Source organism: Anabrus simplex, chromosome 2 (assembly GCF_040414725.1).
Source record: "Anabrus simplex isolate iqAnaSimp1 chromosome 2, ASM4041472v1, whole genome shotgun sequence".
NCBI classification, from domain to species: Eukaryota; Metazoa; Arthropoda; class Insecta; order Orthoptera; family Tettigoniidae; genus Anabrus; species Anabrus simplex.
Genome location: NC_090266.1, coordinates 511,323,610 through 511,337,916, shown reverse-complemented (window position 1 = coordinate 511,337,916; position 14,307 = coordinate 511,323,610). Strand labels below are relative to the sequence as shown.

At 37.3% G+C, this 14,307-nt stretch overlaps 1 protein-coding gene across 1 annotated transcript in view; it reads right to left on the bottom strand.

Moving 5' to 3' along the window:
• The window catches only part of Ide (Insulin degrading metalloproteinase), a 644,148-nt gene that overhangs the window by 494,612 nt on the left and 135,229 nt on the right, over window positions 1–14,307 (bottom strand). The window contains exon 5 of the mRNA XM_067140877.2: window positions 11,135–11,257. Within this exon, the coding sequence (XP_066996978.2) occupies window positions 11,135–11,257 (123 nt within the window). The remainder of the gene's footprint in view (window positions 1–11,134; window positions 11,258–14,307) is intronic.

Genomic DNA, 14,307 nt, shown 5'->3' with positions numbered 1-14,307 from the left:
GGGAATTGCCTTTAGTAATAATGTTATTTGCTTTACCCACTAACTACTTTTACGGTTTCCGGAGCTGCAGCGGTGCTGGAATTTAGTCCCGCAGGAGTTCTTACATACCAGTTAATCTACCGACATGAGCTGACCATCAGACTGAGGCAGGATCGAACCTACCACGTTGGGGTCAGAAGGCCAGTGCCTCAACCATCTGAGCCACTCAGCCTGGCAGACTTGTCTTTATTTGTCAGCTAAAAACACTGGAGACTGCAAAGCTGATAGCCATCACAAAATGACAGCTCAAGTTCTCGAAAACTGGTGTAGGTCCCATCTTCTAGAGAGACGTGACCGAAAATACGTAATCATAATGGACAATGCAAGTTATCATTCACGGCAGCTGATTTGGTTTCCTTCTTTGAACAGCAATATTAAGGACATCACTAAGTTTATGGAGTACAGTAACATTTCCATGCTAAAAGCCATACCCATCTAGGCAGTTACATTGCAGGAAATCAAATCAGCCAATTTCAGTAAAAGGTACGCTGTAGTGGAGATCACAGCCTCATGCAGACACGAAGTGTTGCCACTTCCTCCATATTGCTGTATTTTAAACCCCATAGAAATGATCTGGGTTCAACTGAAGTAGCATTTTACGAAAAATAATATTACCCCAACTTTGAGTGCTAGTGTGTGACATCTTCAGTGTGAAGGAGCTGGAACAATTGAAAGGATGAGTGCAACAGTAGTCTAGCCCTCCCCAATGTCGAAACTGAGTTAATTGCACCATATGTTATTATTAGCCTTGAACTACGTAGTAGAATCTATATACACTCAATAAAATCTTTTTTCGTGTATTGGAAGCTATGCTGTGTTTTGCTCTCAAAATAAAGCACTGAATATTTAGTCAGGGTTCCCACCCAGAAAGTCAAACTAATTTCCCTGACAAAAATTTGGCATTTGTGAAATTTTTAACAGCCTCCTCCACATTCATTAGCTGTCCAATACACACATGTACACAATATTTATTAATCAAATAGGAAATACAACATTTTGACCAGTAAAGTACATACAATTTAATTATGATCTGCCAGATAATAATAAATGTTAATATATTTTATTTATACATGAATAATGAAAGTATTACTATCAAAATTATATGAACACACGATGTTGGTAATAATGTAAAACAAAACAAAAAATGCAGCACAAAAACAAAATTACACACAATTTTTCTGGTTTCAAGTAGGCGTATTTTGTCTTAAATTTTGGCTTCACATTCTTGTGACTGCATTCTTTGAACTTTTTTTGTCTTCCAACTTTCTTATTTCATCACTTATTCTTCATTTCTCAGTTTTTCTGTCCTCTTCTTTGACCTTGAAGCGTATTCTCCACATAATCCCGGTATTTCTTATGAGCACATCTCACCGATAACATTCTATGATTAATTGGTATGCATCTGACACCTCCATAGTACAAAATGGAGTCGTACACTTGCCTTTGTGCAATAATTGATTCTTCATGCATGTTTTCTACCAACATTGATTTATTTATAGAAAAGCCACTCTCCACTGCAGCATTTCCATGCGACAGTATAAGACAAAGCTTTCTTACTTGCTGGGCCAATTACCTTAGATGTTAGACCCCTTTAAACAAAAAGCATCATCATCACCACCACCATCATCATAATACTTGCCAAAGTTCACTATACTCTTTGTTTTCTGCTAAAATTTCAGCAAAGAAAATGTGAGATATATTCTTTGAATTTAGTTTCCATAGCTTCCTTTGACTCACAACACAGAGAAATGTATTGTGCTTAAGCCCTAACAGCCACATTTTCAGTTATTCTGTTAGCTTCACGCAACACTTCCACGACATATTCCATTTGGGTCTGATCAAGATTTGGATGCTGATATATTATACGTGGGTTCAAACTTGGAAGACCTTTCACTAATCTGTACTTTAAAGGACTATTATCCAACAGTTTTGTCACAACTGCCACTAATATTTTCTGACTTCCGTGTTTAAAACCAAAAATTTCCCTCTCTGACAATTTTAGTTCTTTAAGTACCTTTTTCGTACTAAATCCAACATCAATTTTACCTACCTCAATTAAGTTTGTTGGGTCCTGTAGATCAAGCAAAATCACACTCCTAATATCAATGGCATTTGCCATTTTACAACGCTTGACAAAGCAATTCATCAAACTTTTTAATAGTTCATTCAGGTGGGAGTACAAAAATGGAGTAAGCAGTTTGTTACTTTGAAATCACCTGAGAAAAGGCTCACATTCCAAAGAAATGGTTTTGAAAAATGCTAGTTTGCATTTTATTACAGGGTCTTGTATTTCTTCTTTATTTTTACATGACTTACTTTCAGGCAACTTAGCATTTGCAACATATGCCTTGATATGGCGAAATACTTCTAAGGCTCGTTCCAGAGAATGAACATTTTCAAGCCATCATACTGTACAATACTTCAGTGGGAACACTGTACTACCAGTCACTGCAGTGAACTGGGTCCAGCGAGCTAGTGAGTCTTTGAATAAATAATACATGTTATGCAGGAATGAGTTAAGCTCCCAATTTAGAGCCATTGAATAAATAATACATGTTACGCAGGAATGAGTTAAGCTCCCAATTTACAGCCATTAAAGCTGTTTTAACAGCTCCATTGATGATATGCAAACCACACACTCCCAGGTTCAATAACATTTTCCCATCAGGATTTTCTGTCTCCATTTCCACTTCAAGCTTCCTGAGAAAGTTCACATTAAGCCCATCCATTGAGACCTGTGACAAGTTTTTCTTTTATGAGGTTGCAGTCCATGATTAAATTTCCGCAGATCTTGGGCAGTAGCACGACCCAGAAAAATGGTTCCAATATCTAGAAACCATTTCATGAGTGTTGATATCAAAAAATCTGACAATGAGATCCATTTGTCCTGTTGTGTTACCTTATTGAGTTGACTCATCAAAAGAAACTACATAGTGCTCACAAGTTTTCAAATTGTTTGTTAATAGCTCACTGAAATGGGGTGCAATACCATGATTAATCACGTAAGAACATTTACTTTGACCAGAGGTGAATTTTGATGCAATTGCACTACCTGGGAACATAAGTTTAAATGTATCACGTATATCTGCACAAGAACTTCTCTTGTATTTACTAGCAACAACTTTTAACACCCATAACATTTCTGCTTTGGCTACTTCATCTTTACTATAATACGAAGTAGCCCAGTGTACCGACTTTCCACTTTCTATCCCTGCCTCAGTCTGTACTGTTTCTGTTGAACTAACACACTGTTTGACAGCAGCATTATCAAGGGATTCGTGTCCAGTGTCTACATTTCTTGTTTCTGTTTAACTAGTAGCTACACTTCTTAATTCTGTTGAACTAGCGCCAGGTTTGACAAAAAATTATGACAATGACAGCTGTCTTGATTAATATTCTGAAGACGAGTGTGTTTTGGTCCATTTCTATGTGAATTAATTGCCTGGCGCCCCATATTGCCGAGTTTAAACTTCTTTCTGCACACATTACAGTAGGCTTCAAATTTATTGTTCAGTACATCACTGAGCCAATCTACAAACTCTGGATTAAGGGTTGAATCCAGCCACTGATAGCTGAGAGTTGTTTTTCATACCATCTGATAGTTGAGAGTTGTTTTTCTTACCATCTTATCTAATGGATATGCCTAATATGAAACAAATGAAAAGCATGTTAATTGTACACAAAAACAATATCAAAGCACAAATACATTTATCTCAGCAATGTAAAGATACCTTGTTGGGATGAAAATATACTTGTACGGCTTGGTAGGGCCAGGGCCGCCACACTGTTCAGCATTTCAACAAACTCATCTTGATTTAATGTCGCCATAGCCCAAAACATGTACAACTTTAATTTTTAAAAAATAAAATTCAACTTACCTCATCAACTGATCACTTTTCCTCACTTCAAAGGATTCACAGGTTGCAGTTTGTCAAGTAACTGACACATAACAAATTTGAGTCAACTTCCCTGATTTTTCCTGACACACGCCAATGTTTAAAAGACTTTCTTGACAATTCCGTAATTCCCTGACAATCCCTGTCTTTCCACGTCACTGCAAAACCTGTTAATGCAACCATAGTCTAAGCCATTTCTGTCTATCAGAATTGGCATATGAGGTCACATGCACCAACAAACAAAATAGCTGATGGCATTACTTTGTATGTGATAGGTGACAGGTCTGATGAAAATTCCATGGAAAATGGCAGCAGAAGAGGTTGAAAGATATGCAACAACCACTACCAACCCCTCATCTTCACACTAATGACGTGTTTTACAAGTGTCAGTTATGCACATATAACTCTTGTATACATGACTGAACAAGTAAAGAAGTTTATATGCATGTTTGGCCTGAAAATTATGCAGGAAGGGGTGCAGATGAGATAATTACTTGTTTGAGTCAATTTTGTGATGAACATCTGCATGGTATTAAAACTTCAGTTCCATATTCAGACAACTGCTTTGGTCAGAACAAGAATCATCAATCAATACTGATCTGCATTTACGGCAGTCGCCCAGGTGGCAGATTCCCTATCTGTTGCTTTCCTAGCCTTTTCCTAAACGATTTCAAAGAAATTGGAAATTTATTGAACGTCTCCCTTGGTAAGTTATTCCAATCCCTAACTCCCCTTCCTATAAATGAATATTTGCCCCAGTTTGTCCTCTTGAATTCCAACTTTATCTTCATATTGTGATCTTTCCTACTTTTATAAACGCCATTCAAACTTATTCGTCTACTAATGTCATTCCACGCCATCTCTCCGCTGACAGCTCGGAACATACCACTTAGTCGAGCAGCTCTTCTTCTTTCTCTCAACTTCCCAACCCAAACTTTGCAACATTTTTGTAACGCTACTCTTTTGTCAGAAATCACCCAGAACAAATTGAGCTGCTTTTCTTTGGATTTTTCCAGTTCTTGAATCAGGTAATCCTGGTGAGGGTCCCATACACTGGAACCATACTATAGTTGGGGTCTTACCAGAGACTTATATGCCCTCTCCTTTACATCCTTACTACAACCCCTAAACACCCTCATAACCATGTACCCTTTATTTACAATCATATTTATGTAATTACCCCAATGAAGATCTTTCCTTATATTAACATCTAGATACTTACAATGATCCCCAAAAGGAACTTTCACCCCATCAATGCAGTAATTAAAACTGAGAGGACTTTTCCTATTTGTGAAACTCACAACCTGACTTTTAACCCCGTTTATCAACATACCATTGCCTGCTGTCCATCTCACAACATTTTCGAGGTCACGTTGCAGTTGCTCACAATCTTGTAACTTATTTATCACTCTATAGAGAATAACATCATCCGAAAAAAGCCTTACCTCCGATTCCACTCCTTTAATCATATCATTTATATATATAAGAAAACATAAAGTTCCGATAATACTGCCTTGAGGAATTCCCCTCTCAATTATTACAGGGTCAGATAAAGCTTCACCTACTCTAATTCTCTGAGATCTATTTTCTAGAAATATAGCAACCCCATTACTGTTGTTGCATTTTGGCACCGAGGAAAAAGTAAACAAAATCACAGGAAGATTAGAACACGCCTATAAAATCCCTAAGACAACTTGGACAACAAACCAAGGTTATGAAGAGCTAAGCATGGCGGGCTACAAAATTATTAAAACTGAAACCATAAAAGGTAACTGTAGTACATGAACTGCATCCACGTGATCATGATAAACGGGTACGTTTCTGTAGTTGGATAATGCAAAAAGTACATGATGAAATAACTGATCCACGACGAAGCATGGTTCCATTTACATGGGTATCTTTCGATGCAGAATAACACACACTGGAGTACAGAAAACCCCCATTGCATATATGAAATTCTTCTACATGACGAACAGATCGGAGTATGGTGCGCAGTGAATGGGTAGAGAATTATACGATCTAACTTTTTTTAGGGCACAATTAATGCACAAAGATACAGGGATAATATATTCAAACCATTTTTTGACGAACTGACCGACGGTGACTATCGAAAATGATACTTTCAGCAAGACTGCCACTGCGCATACAACTAATAACACATTAAACTTAATTGAGGAAATTTTTGAAGACCGTGTTATTAGTACAAGTTAGCACATACAGGAATCGACATCAGAGTTGTGAAAAGGATATGAGAACAACTCAATGGAAGAACTCAGAGGATGCACGTGGGAGAAACACTGGCTTTTCCAATAAGGGTTATATCTGGTGTGGCTCAGGGTAGCCAATAGGGTCCAATAAGGCCCAATAGAACCAATTCTATTCATACTTTTTATTGATGATAGGCCTGATTCGATAAAATCGGAAGTGCGCCTCTTTGCCGATGATTGCGTCATATACCAAGAGAAAAAGACAGAGGAGGATGAACTATTGCTTCAGCAGGATTTAGATACAATTGAAAAATGGACTCGTAAATATCGAATGAAAATCCACAGCTGAAAAAGCAAGAAATTGTGTTTTAGTAAAAAGAAAATTACAGGAAAGAAGGATTACAAAATTGGAGGGGAAAGTGGTGTTGAAGTAGATGGTTGTAAGAATTTAGGTGTTGTGTATGTACAGTTGTCAGCCCTAAGGATGGTTGGATCCTCAACAGCTCCACCATCAACTGTCATAGGCCTAGGCATCACTGAAGAGGCGTACCAGGGAAATGAGGAGTGAGGTAGTTTTCCGTTGCTTTCCTCACTGAGCCAGAAGTTGCTATTACATATCAGTCTACCAAGCCCACTGAAATGCATGCATCAAACGACCCTATGAGCAACATTTTCACACCACTCACAGCAGGGACTGCCTGCATAAGGAATGGCATTACTAGCATCACTCATACATCAGACTGAGACAGGTCAATGAAAGTAACAAAATTGCTCTAGCCTATACCAGAAAAACATAGTGCACTGTAAACACTAGGTCCCGCCAGCAAAGACATACTTAGGTGTTACTATTAGAAAAGACTTAAAACTGGTCAGAGCAAGTGGAAAATGTAGTTAAGAAATCCTGGAGATTGTTACTTTTATTATGCGGAATCTCAAGAAAGCTAATTCTGGTGCCAAAAGTAAAGCTTATACATGCTTGGTAAGACCGATTCTCGAATATGGATCTGCGTGCTGGGATCCGTACAGGGTGAGTTTAATAAATTCTCTAGAAAAAGTTCAAAGAAAAGCAATGCGTTTCGTAACTGGGAATAGGAGGAATACCATAAACTGGGAAAGTCTTGAATCTAGAAGAACTAGAGCTCGCCTGTGTGGTCTTTATAAGAGCTATACAGGAAGGGCTGCCTGGAGTAGTATTAGGAATAGGTTGGAACCTCCCTCATACTTACCGAGAAATTATAAGCATAAAATTAGAACCAGAAATCAGCATACGGACGTGGGCAAGTTTTCCTTCATAAACAGGACCATGAAGGATTGGAATAAATTACCTGCAGCAGTCTTTGATAGATTCCCTTCCATTATCAAGTCATTTAAGAAGACTAGTAGTTTTTTTTTGTGGTATTCTCTTTCCAGGGAACTGCTTGTTGTTGTTGTTGGTAGTTACCTATGTTTTTAACTTTAATTTATTATCACTTGTAATGTTAAGCTAGTAGTAAGCTCAACCTATAGTATTGTAAGCTGTAGTATTAAGCACTGGAAATACTTAAGTTGTATGAAATTTTATATAATGATGGTGCATTTAGAATGTTAAACTAGTAGTATTTCTTGTAATATTTTTTCTGTGGAATTGTTTGTTGTACTCCAGTTGTTGTTGTCGTTGTTGTTGCATAGTTATGTTTTAAGTTTACTTTATTATCACCGATAGTGTTAAGCTAGTAGTAAGCTCAGCCTATAGCAATGTAAGCCGTAGTGTTAAGTACTGAAAATACTTGAGTTGTGTGTGAATTTGTATATGATGATGCTGGATATAGAAAGTTAAACTAGTAGAATTTCTTGTAACAATTTCTTTCCATGGAATTGCTTGTTGTACTCTTGTTGTTGTAGTTGTTGGGTAATTATGTTTTAACCTTACTTTACTATAACTTATAACATTAAGCTAGTAGTAAGCTCAACCTATAGTTTTGTAAGCCGTGTTAAGTACTGGAAATAATTAACTTGTGTATGAAACTGTATATGATGATGCTAGATTTAGAATGTTAAACTACGAGTACTAGAATTGCTTGTTGTTCTCTTGTTGCTTGTTTGTTGTTGTTGGGTAATTATGTTTACTTTATTATTATACTGCTGTAAGTGACCACTGCCACTGGGATATTTCCCATTTGCGATGTGTTTGTTAATAATAACAATAATAACTTATTCACATATTGGAAGAAGTATACTGGCACTCCGGTTACTAATTACGTGGGTATTTATCAACGCTAATTAGGTAAATGTGTTTACAGGGAATAATTGCAAGAAGTATTATAATTATTCTGGAATATATTGCGAGTGTTGTAGTGGTGATAAATGTGTAATGACTATTTAATTATTCAGCATTTCTACTGACTACACTTCCGCTTGTGGGTAAGCAGCGATAGACTAAACCATGTGCAGGGCGACCCTGAACTTTCTCTTGCATTCTGATGTTCGCCATGGAGGTGAACGCACTGCGATAACAGACTGGAACTATACATGTGCAAGCGTAGACAGTTGATAGTGGAAAGCTGTGCTCACTCAGTCAACCTGTTTGTTAGGCACGTTACAAGTCAATCCAACAGACGTCAGATCTTGACTTTCCCTTGAATTTAAGTATGTATTTTTCTGAACTATAGAAGAGGATCTACAACGTGGATACTTCGTAATTGTTTTGTGCAAGTTTTAGCACCTACTATCAAAATGGACTTATCGCCAGCAGAAAAGGACTTCTACCTGCCCAGTATCATGGAGAGCCAACTTATTATCATGTATTACTTCCCTGTCATCATGTGCTGTTAAACATCGAGAGAGAGGCCAACTGTGCAGGGATGGGAAGGCGTCTACCTTGAATGCATCAGCTGAGGGTGGAACTTCTACGTCTGACATGCAACCAATAACATATGAACAATAACACAGTAAAGGTTTCCACCTATTCAATACTAATATGTATTTACAATATTATAAATTACATGGAACTAGTTTCGACCCACCTAGGGGTCATCATCAGCCATATTAAAGCATACATAAGTTTTTGTCGAATCCTAAAACATGTTATTTTTAACTGTAATAATTTATAAAGTGAAGTGTGGTAATGAGATGAGAAATGTTAGTATGGTACAGGTGAGTAGTAATTAATAATAATACGAGAAATATATATACAAAGAAGTTTGGAACAAAGTACAAGTGGTGTAAAAATATAAACTCATGGGTATCAGTAGTCCTCGTACTAAAGAATACAATGTAAAATAACACATATAAACATATATACAAGTATGTACAAAGTCTGGAGAGTAAAAAGTGATGCTCTTTTTAATGCCGAGTCGGCTTGACACTGATCAGCTTAGGCAGAGAAATTAGGCATTTGGTGTATTAAAGCTGTGCTGACCGGCTGCGTTGTTGATTGTTGGACGTGAAGTTATTTTTGAATTTCTGGTTAAGAAGAAGGTGGATACTGCGCGTGGATGTATTAATTCTCAGTTCTCGCGCTGCGGTGTGTGTAGTATAGCTGATGGTGTGCGACTTGTGGCGGGAAGTGAAATGTGGGGTCGACATCTCTTTTTGCTAAATATCTGTAGATTTGTAATTATCTTTCTTTCCTTGGTGTGGTTTCATAGGTAGTTCTTTATTTCCTTTTTTTTTTTAAAGTAGTATTCATTGAAATATGGATTTTCTGATATGTTTTCTTTGTCCCGAGGTGATCTTTGAATAGTGAATCTATTTTACCATGAGTGGTAGTTTGTAACCAAGTGTTAATCATAGAGAGGGCGGCGTAGTTCCGTCTTATGGCGACGATGGGACAGGGAAGGGCTAGGAGTGGGAAGGAAGCGGCCATGGCCTTAATTAAGGTACAGCCCCAGCATTTTCCTGGTGTGAAAATGGGAAACCACGGAAAACCATTTTCAGGGCTGCCGACAGTGGGGTTCGAACCTACTATCTCCCGAATACTGGATACTGGCCGCACTTAAACGATTAAGTAGTTTTCTAGCCGTGTGATAGTTTAGTTATCAATAAATTACTAACGAATAAGTAGTCATCTGTGGGCTCATAGTATTTCTATGAATTTTCTAATGGAATTATTTTGTTGATCTGGGAGTAATATTTTGGTAAAGTTTTGGAGTGTTTCTTTGTCTCGTGGTGATGGATATTAATGTCATCTCGATATTTGATCAGGCGTCAGATAGTTGTACATTTCTGTAACTATCATTTCATGATGGTGATGATTAAGCATCAAATTGGATTCATATAATTTAATTCAATAAAACAGGGTATGCTCTTATGATGATTAGACTTAGAATCCGTAACTACATGTTAGTGAGATATTATACTGATTGTCGTGAAATGTGTAGAGAGTCTTCACTAAATTAATTAATGGTGGAAAGTGATTACGTGAGGTATTTTTTGACATGTTCCTGATGCATGTGAAGATTTATTATGATTCTGTAATGAGAGTGTTGTTGAATTATTGTGTGGTGAAGGACAATTGTGTCTTCAAATATTTAGCTTGCATGCCATATAATGAAATGTCTGAAGATTATTAAACCCTCGTTGAATCATTGTCTGTGATTTTGAATTTTCGCACATGGTAAATCACCTGTTGAAATTTTGTAGATAATTGATTATATGTATGATACTAACATTCAGTATCTTCAATACGGATAACAATATTTCATACTAGAACAAACTACTCCAATCCTACCCCTCCTTTCCCTGCACAATGGTTATAGCAGAATAAATCTGAGGTACCGATTCATATCGTGCAAACAACAGCTCTGCTCCTACCGCTCCTTACCCTGCACAATGGTTAGTGGAGGAAGCCGAGGCAATGGAGATTTTCGGAGACACAGATTCATGTAACGGAAACAACTGCTCTGCTAATACCGCTCCTTTCCCAGCACTAGTCTATACAATGCATGGAGGTCGGCATCAAGGGGTTAAATAAAACAGCTAAAGATTTTCTGTATAAATAAATATATACAATACCTTTTCCCAAGATACAGAGATTCATGATGTTGGATGAATACCAAGTGTCATGGAATTTCAAAAGTTCTTCTCGAACATCAATTCCTTTCTCTTTTGGTACTGTGGATAATGTCTCCTTATTTCCTGAAAGTCAGTAATACATCATTTATGAAACAATACAGAAGCAATGGTAGAACAGGAATACATTTGACAAGAGTGAATAAACATACCAATAAACAGAGTAATTCACCAGTCCTTAGTAATTCAGTTTAATGCAACCCATAGATTATAGATAACCTGAAAATAACGATCCTTGTTCCCACACAGGACTAATACAGTATGTTTTGGTTTAAGCTCAACAATACAGACAGAATTACTACCAACGATAAAAACTCTTCATGCTTTCATGATACGATGGAAGCTGAAATGGACAGAAAGCATACATTAAGCATATGAACAGATATCATAGAGACTAAACTTACTCCCAAGTGGCAGACCTCGCACTAGTAAGGCAGCAAAGGCATGCACCTTTAAGATAAAGAACCGAGGCGTGCACATTCAGTTCTCTATTTCCTATTTTCTCTTCATTTTAGAATTGTACCACATTCCATTCATAAAAGATCTCTGGGCTGGCTCTCCTCAGGACAATATGCAGCATGATGATTTCCCTCAGCACAACTTAACAGTATATCATTTTGTTATGTGCTACAATACTAAGGATCAAAGGACCAGGTCAGGTTTTGGTTTACCGTAAGTGATTATTCAGTGCAGCTCATTTGCAAACCAAGGCACATTCACCTCCAGTTTGATCCTTTAACCTCAATGTCTCTACGTATGTAAATTCTAGCTCTAATTGGTGAACACCACTCCAAGCTTCACGTTCTTATATATAACAAGGATGTATTGCACTTTTAACCCTTTATAGTTCGGTGACATATATATTGATCACTTTACAAAAGGGTCAAAATACAATGTATGTTGCATTACAAATAGACTTTATGTCAACCAAAATTCTCGTAGATGCTTAGGTGATCAATTTCCATGCCACTCTGTTTACATATGGTTGGTCACACTGCAGCAAACTTCAATGTTTCGAAAATTGGCATGGCATGCTACCATCCGTACGTGCATTGGTTGATCTAAACATCCATGCTGTCAAGAACTTTGTGGATATTTAGGAGTTTTCAGAAAAGTCTGTCAATATTTTACAATTAAAGACACATATTTACACAATAAGGCAATGATATTTCCATATATATTTATATAGTGTCATCATATGGGTCTTATAAACAATAACTAAGTTGTTTATAATTCAATTGTGCCTGAAAATGCACGACGTTAAGCCCTTCGGTTTTATTTTGTTTGGCTATTCTTTCTCACATTATTTCATACATAATGTCCCTAATCTATAGAAGAATGTCAGTTCAATATTCAATCTAAAGTTGTGTTGTAGGATGAAGCACAATCATAATATTTGGGGAAAAAAATTGATAAATGCATCTCTAACCTTACTTTAGGCCAATTACAAACTTGAGAGTAGGTGCATCTTGTTGCACTATTATAAGCTGTACCTGCTTTCTATAGTACAAGATCCATGTGATATCACGAAATGAATGTCAAATTATTTTAATCCATTCACACACTATTCCCTATAAGTTTTGTATTTTTATTATTATTGTACCGGGCGGTACCCCTCCACGCCGCGAATTCAAATATTGCGCCAGTTGAAACTTCTCTACAGGAGAAAGCCTGAACTTTAACAAACTGTATTAACCCAACGGTTTCTCGGAAGATGTCACTACTGTAAATTTGGTAATTTTGAAGTGTTCTGAACTGTGTCTATTTTTGTGTTTGTTTGCTCCGTATCAAGAAGTTTGAACATTCTCTAACAGATGTCGCTACCCAAAACTATGGTAACACACTCTGGTGCAATGGAATGAACTTTCTTGAAGAAATATTGTATTCCTAAGTTTTATTTTTACTAAATTTTGTTCTGTGGTTTGTGGGTTGGCAACATAAATCCTTTCTTTCCGCCCGTTTTGAATGTAACCAATCCTGAATTTACGTAATTAATTTTCCACCAATAAGGTGTTTCTTCCTCGTCTTGTGTATTAGTTTTTGCTGTTGGCCAATAAAAGTTTGTGGGCGGGTTGTTATCATTCATGAAAGGTCTCGAATGTTCCACGAGGGTATATAAACTGCGGATTTTCTTGTCTCGGTGCCACTTCAGTAACATCTCTCTTAGTGTGCGAATATGTAGCAGGGGGCGGGAAGCGCCTCTTTCTTCAAGCAGAAGTTCTTCAACAAGGTAATGGCCTGTTAACATCTTTATTTCTCGCTAGCTCAGCAGTTTAACTCTCGGGGAGGGTTCGAAGCCTTTAATATGTAACCTATTCCTTTAAATTTCCTTCTGCGTATGTAAAAACTTCAAATCTCTTTTACTATAAAGCAGGGATAGAGAGTGCTTCACCCTCTCGAACTCCCCTTCATTGTGAATTTGAGGGGACTAGAGAGGCTTGTCAAATTGAGAGCGGGTCTGCTCTTTTCCTTAACATTGTAATTAGGAGCAAGTGCTCCTTGTACTTAGGGGTTTTCTGCCATTTAGCAATTGTGATCGTGAGCTGAGAGCTCAGAAAGTAAACTTGGGGCTCGAAGCCCAAATTTTGTAATGAGCTGTAATTTGTTAATTGTTGATCTGCTACTTGGTACCTGTTATACTCTGTTTTTTGTTGATTTTGAAAAGGAAATATAACCTTTGTTAAAGTTTTAAATTAACTTTAATTTTGTAGTTGAGACCTATTCCAGCCCGCACCTTCTTTCACCTCTAACTACCACGGATATCTCCGTAACAATTATTATTATTATTATTATTATTATTAGCCTCCGTGGCTCAGACGGCAGCGCGTCAGCCTCTCACCGCTGGATACCGTGGTTCAAATCCCGGTCACTCCATGTGAGATTTGTGCTGGACAAAGCAGAGGCAGGACAGGTTTTTCTCCAGGTACTCCAGTTTTCCCTGTCATCTTTCATTCCAGCAACACACTCCATTCTCATTTCATAGCATCCATCACTCATTAATATAATTCACTTTGGGACTGGCGACCCCATCGTAATAACAGCCTATATCTGATTCATTCATTAGATCCCTGACCCAGTCAAAGACTGGAAAACAGGTTGTAGCTTTTCATTATTAT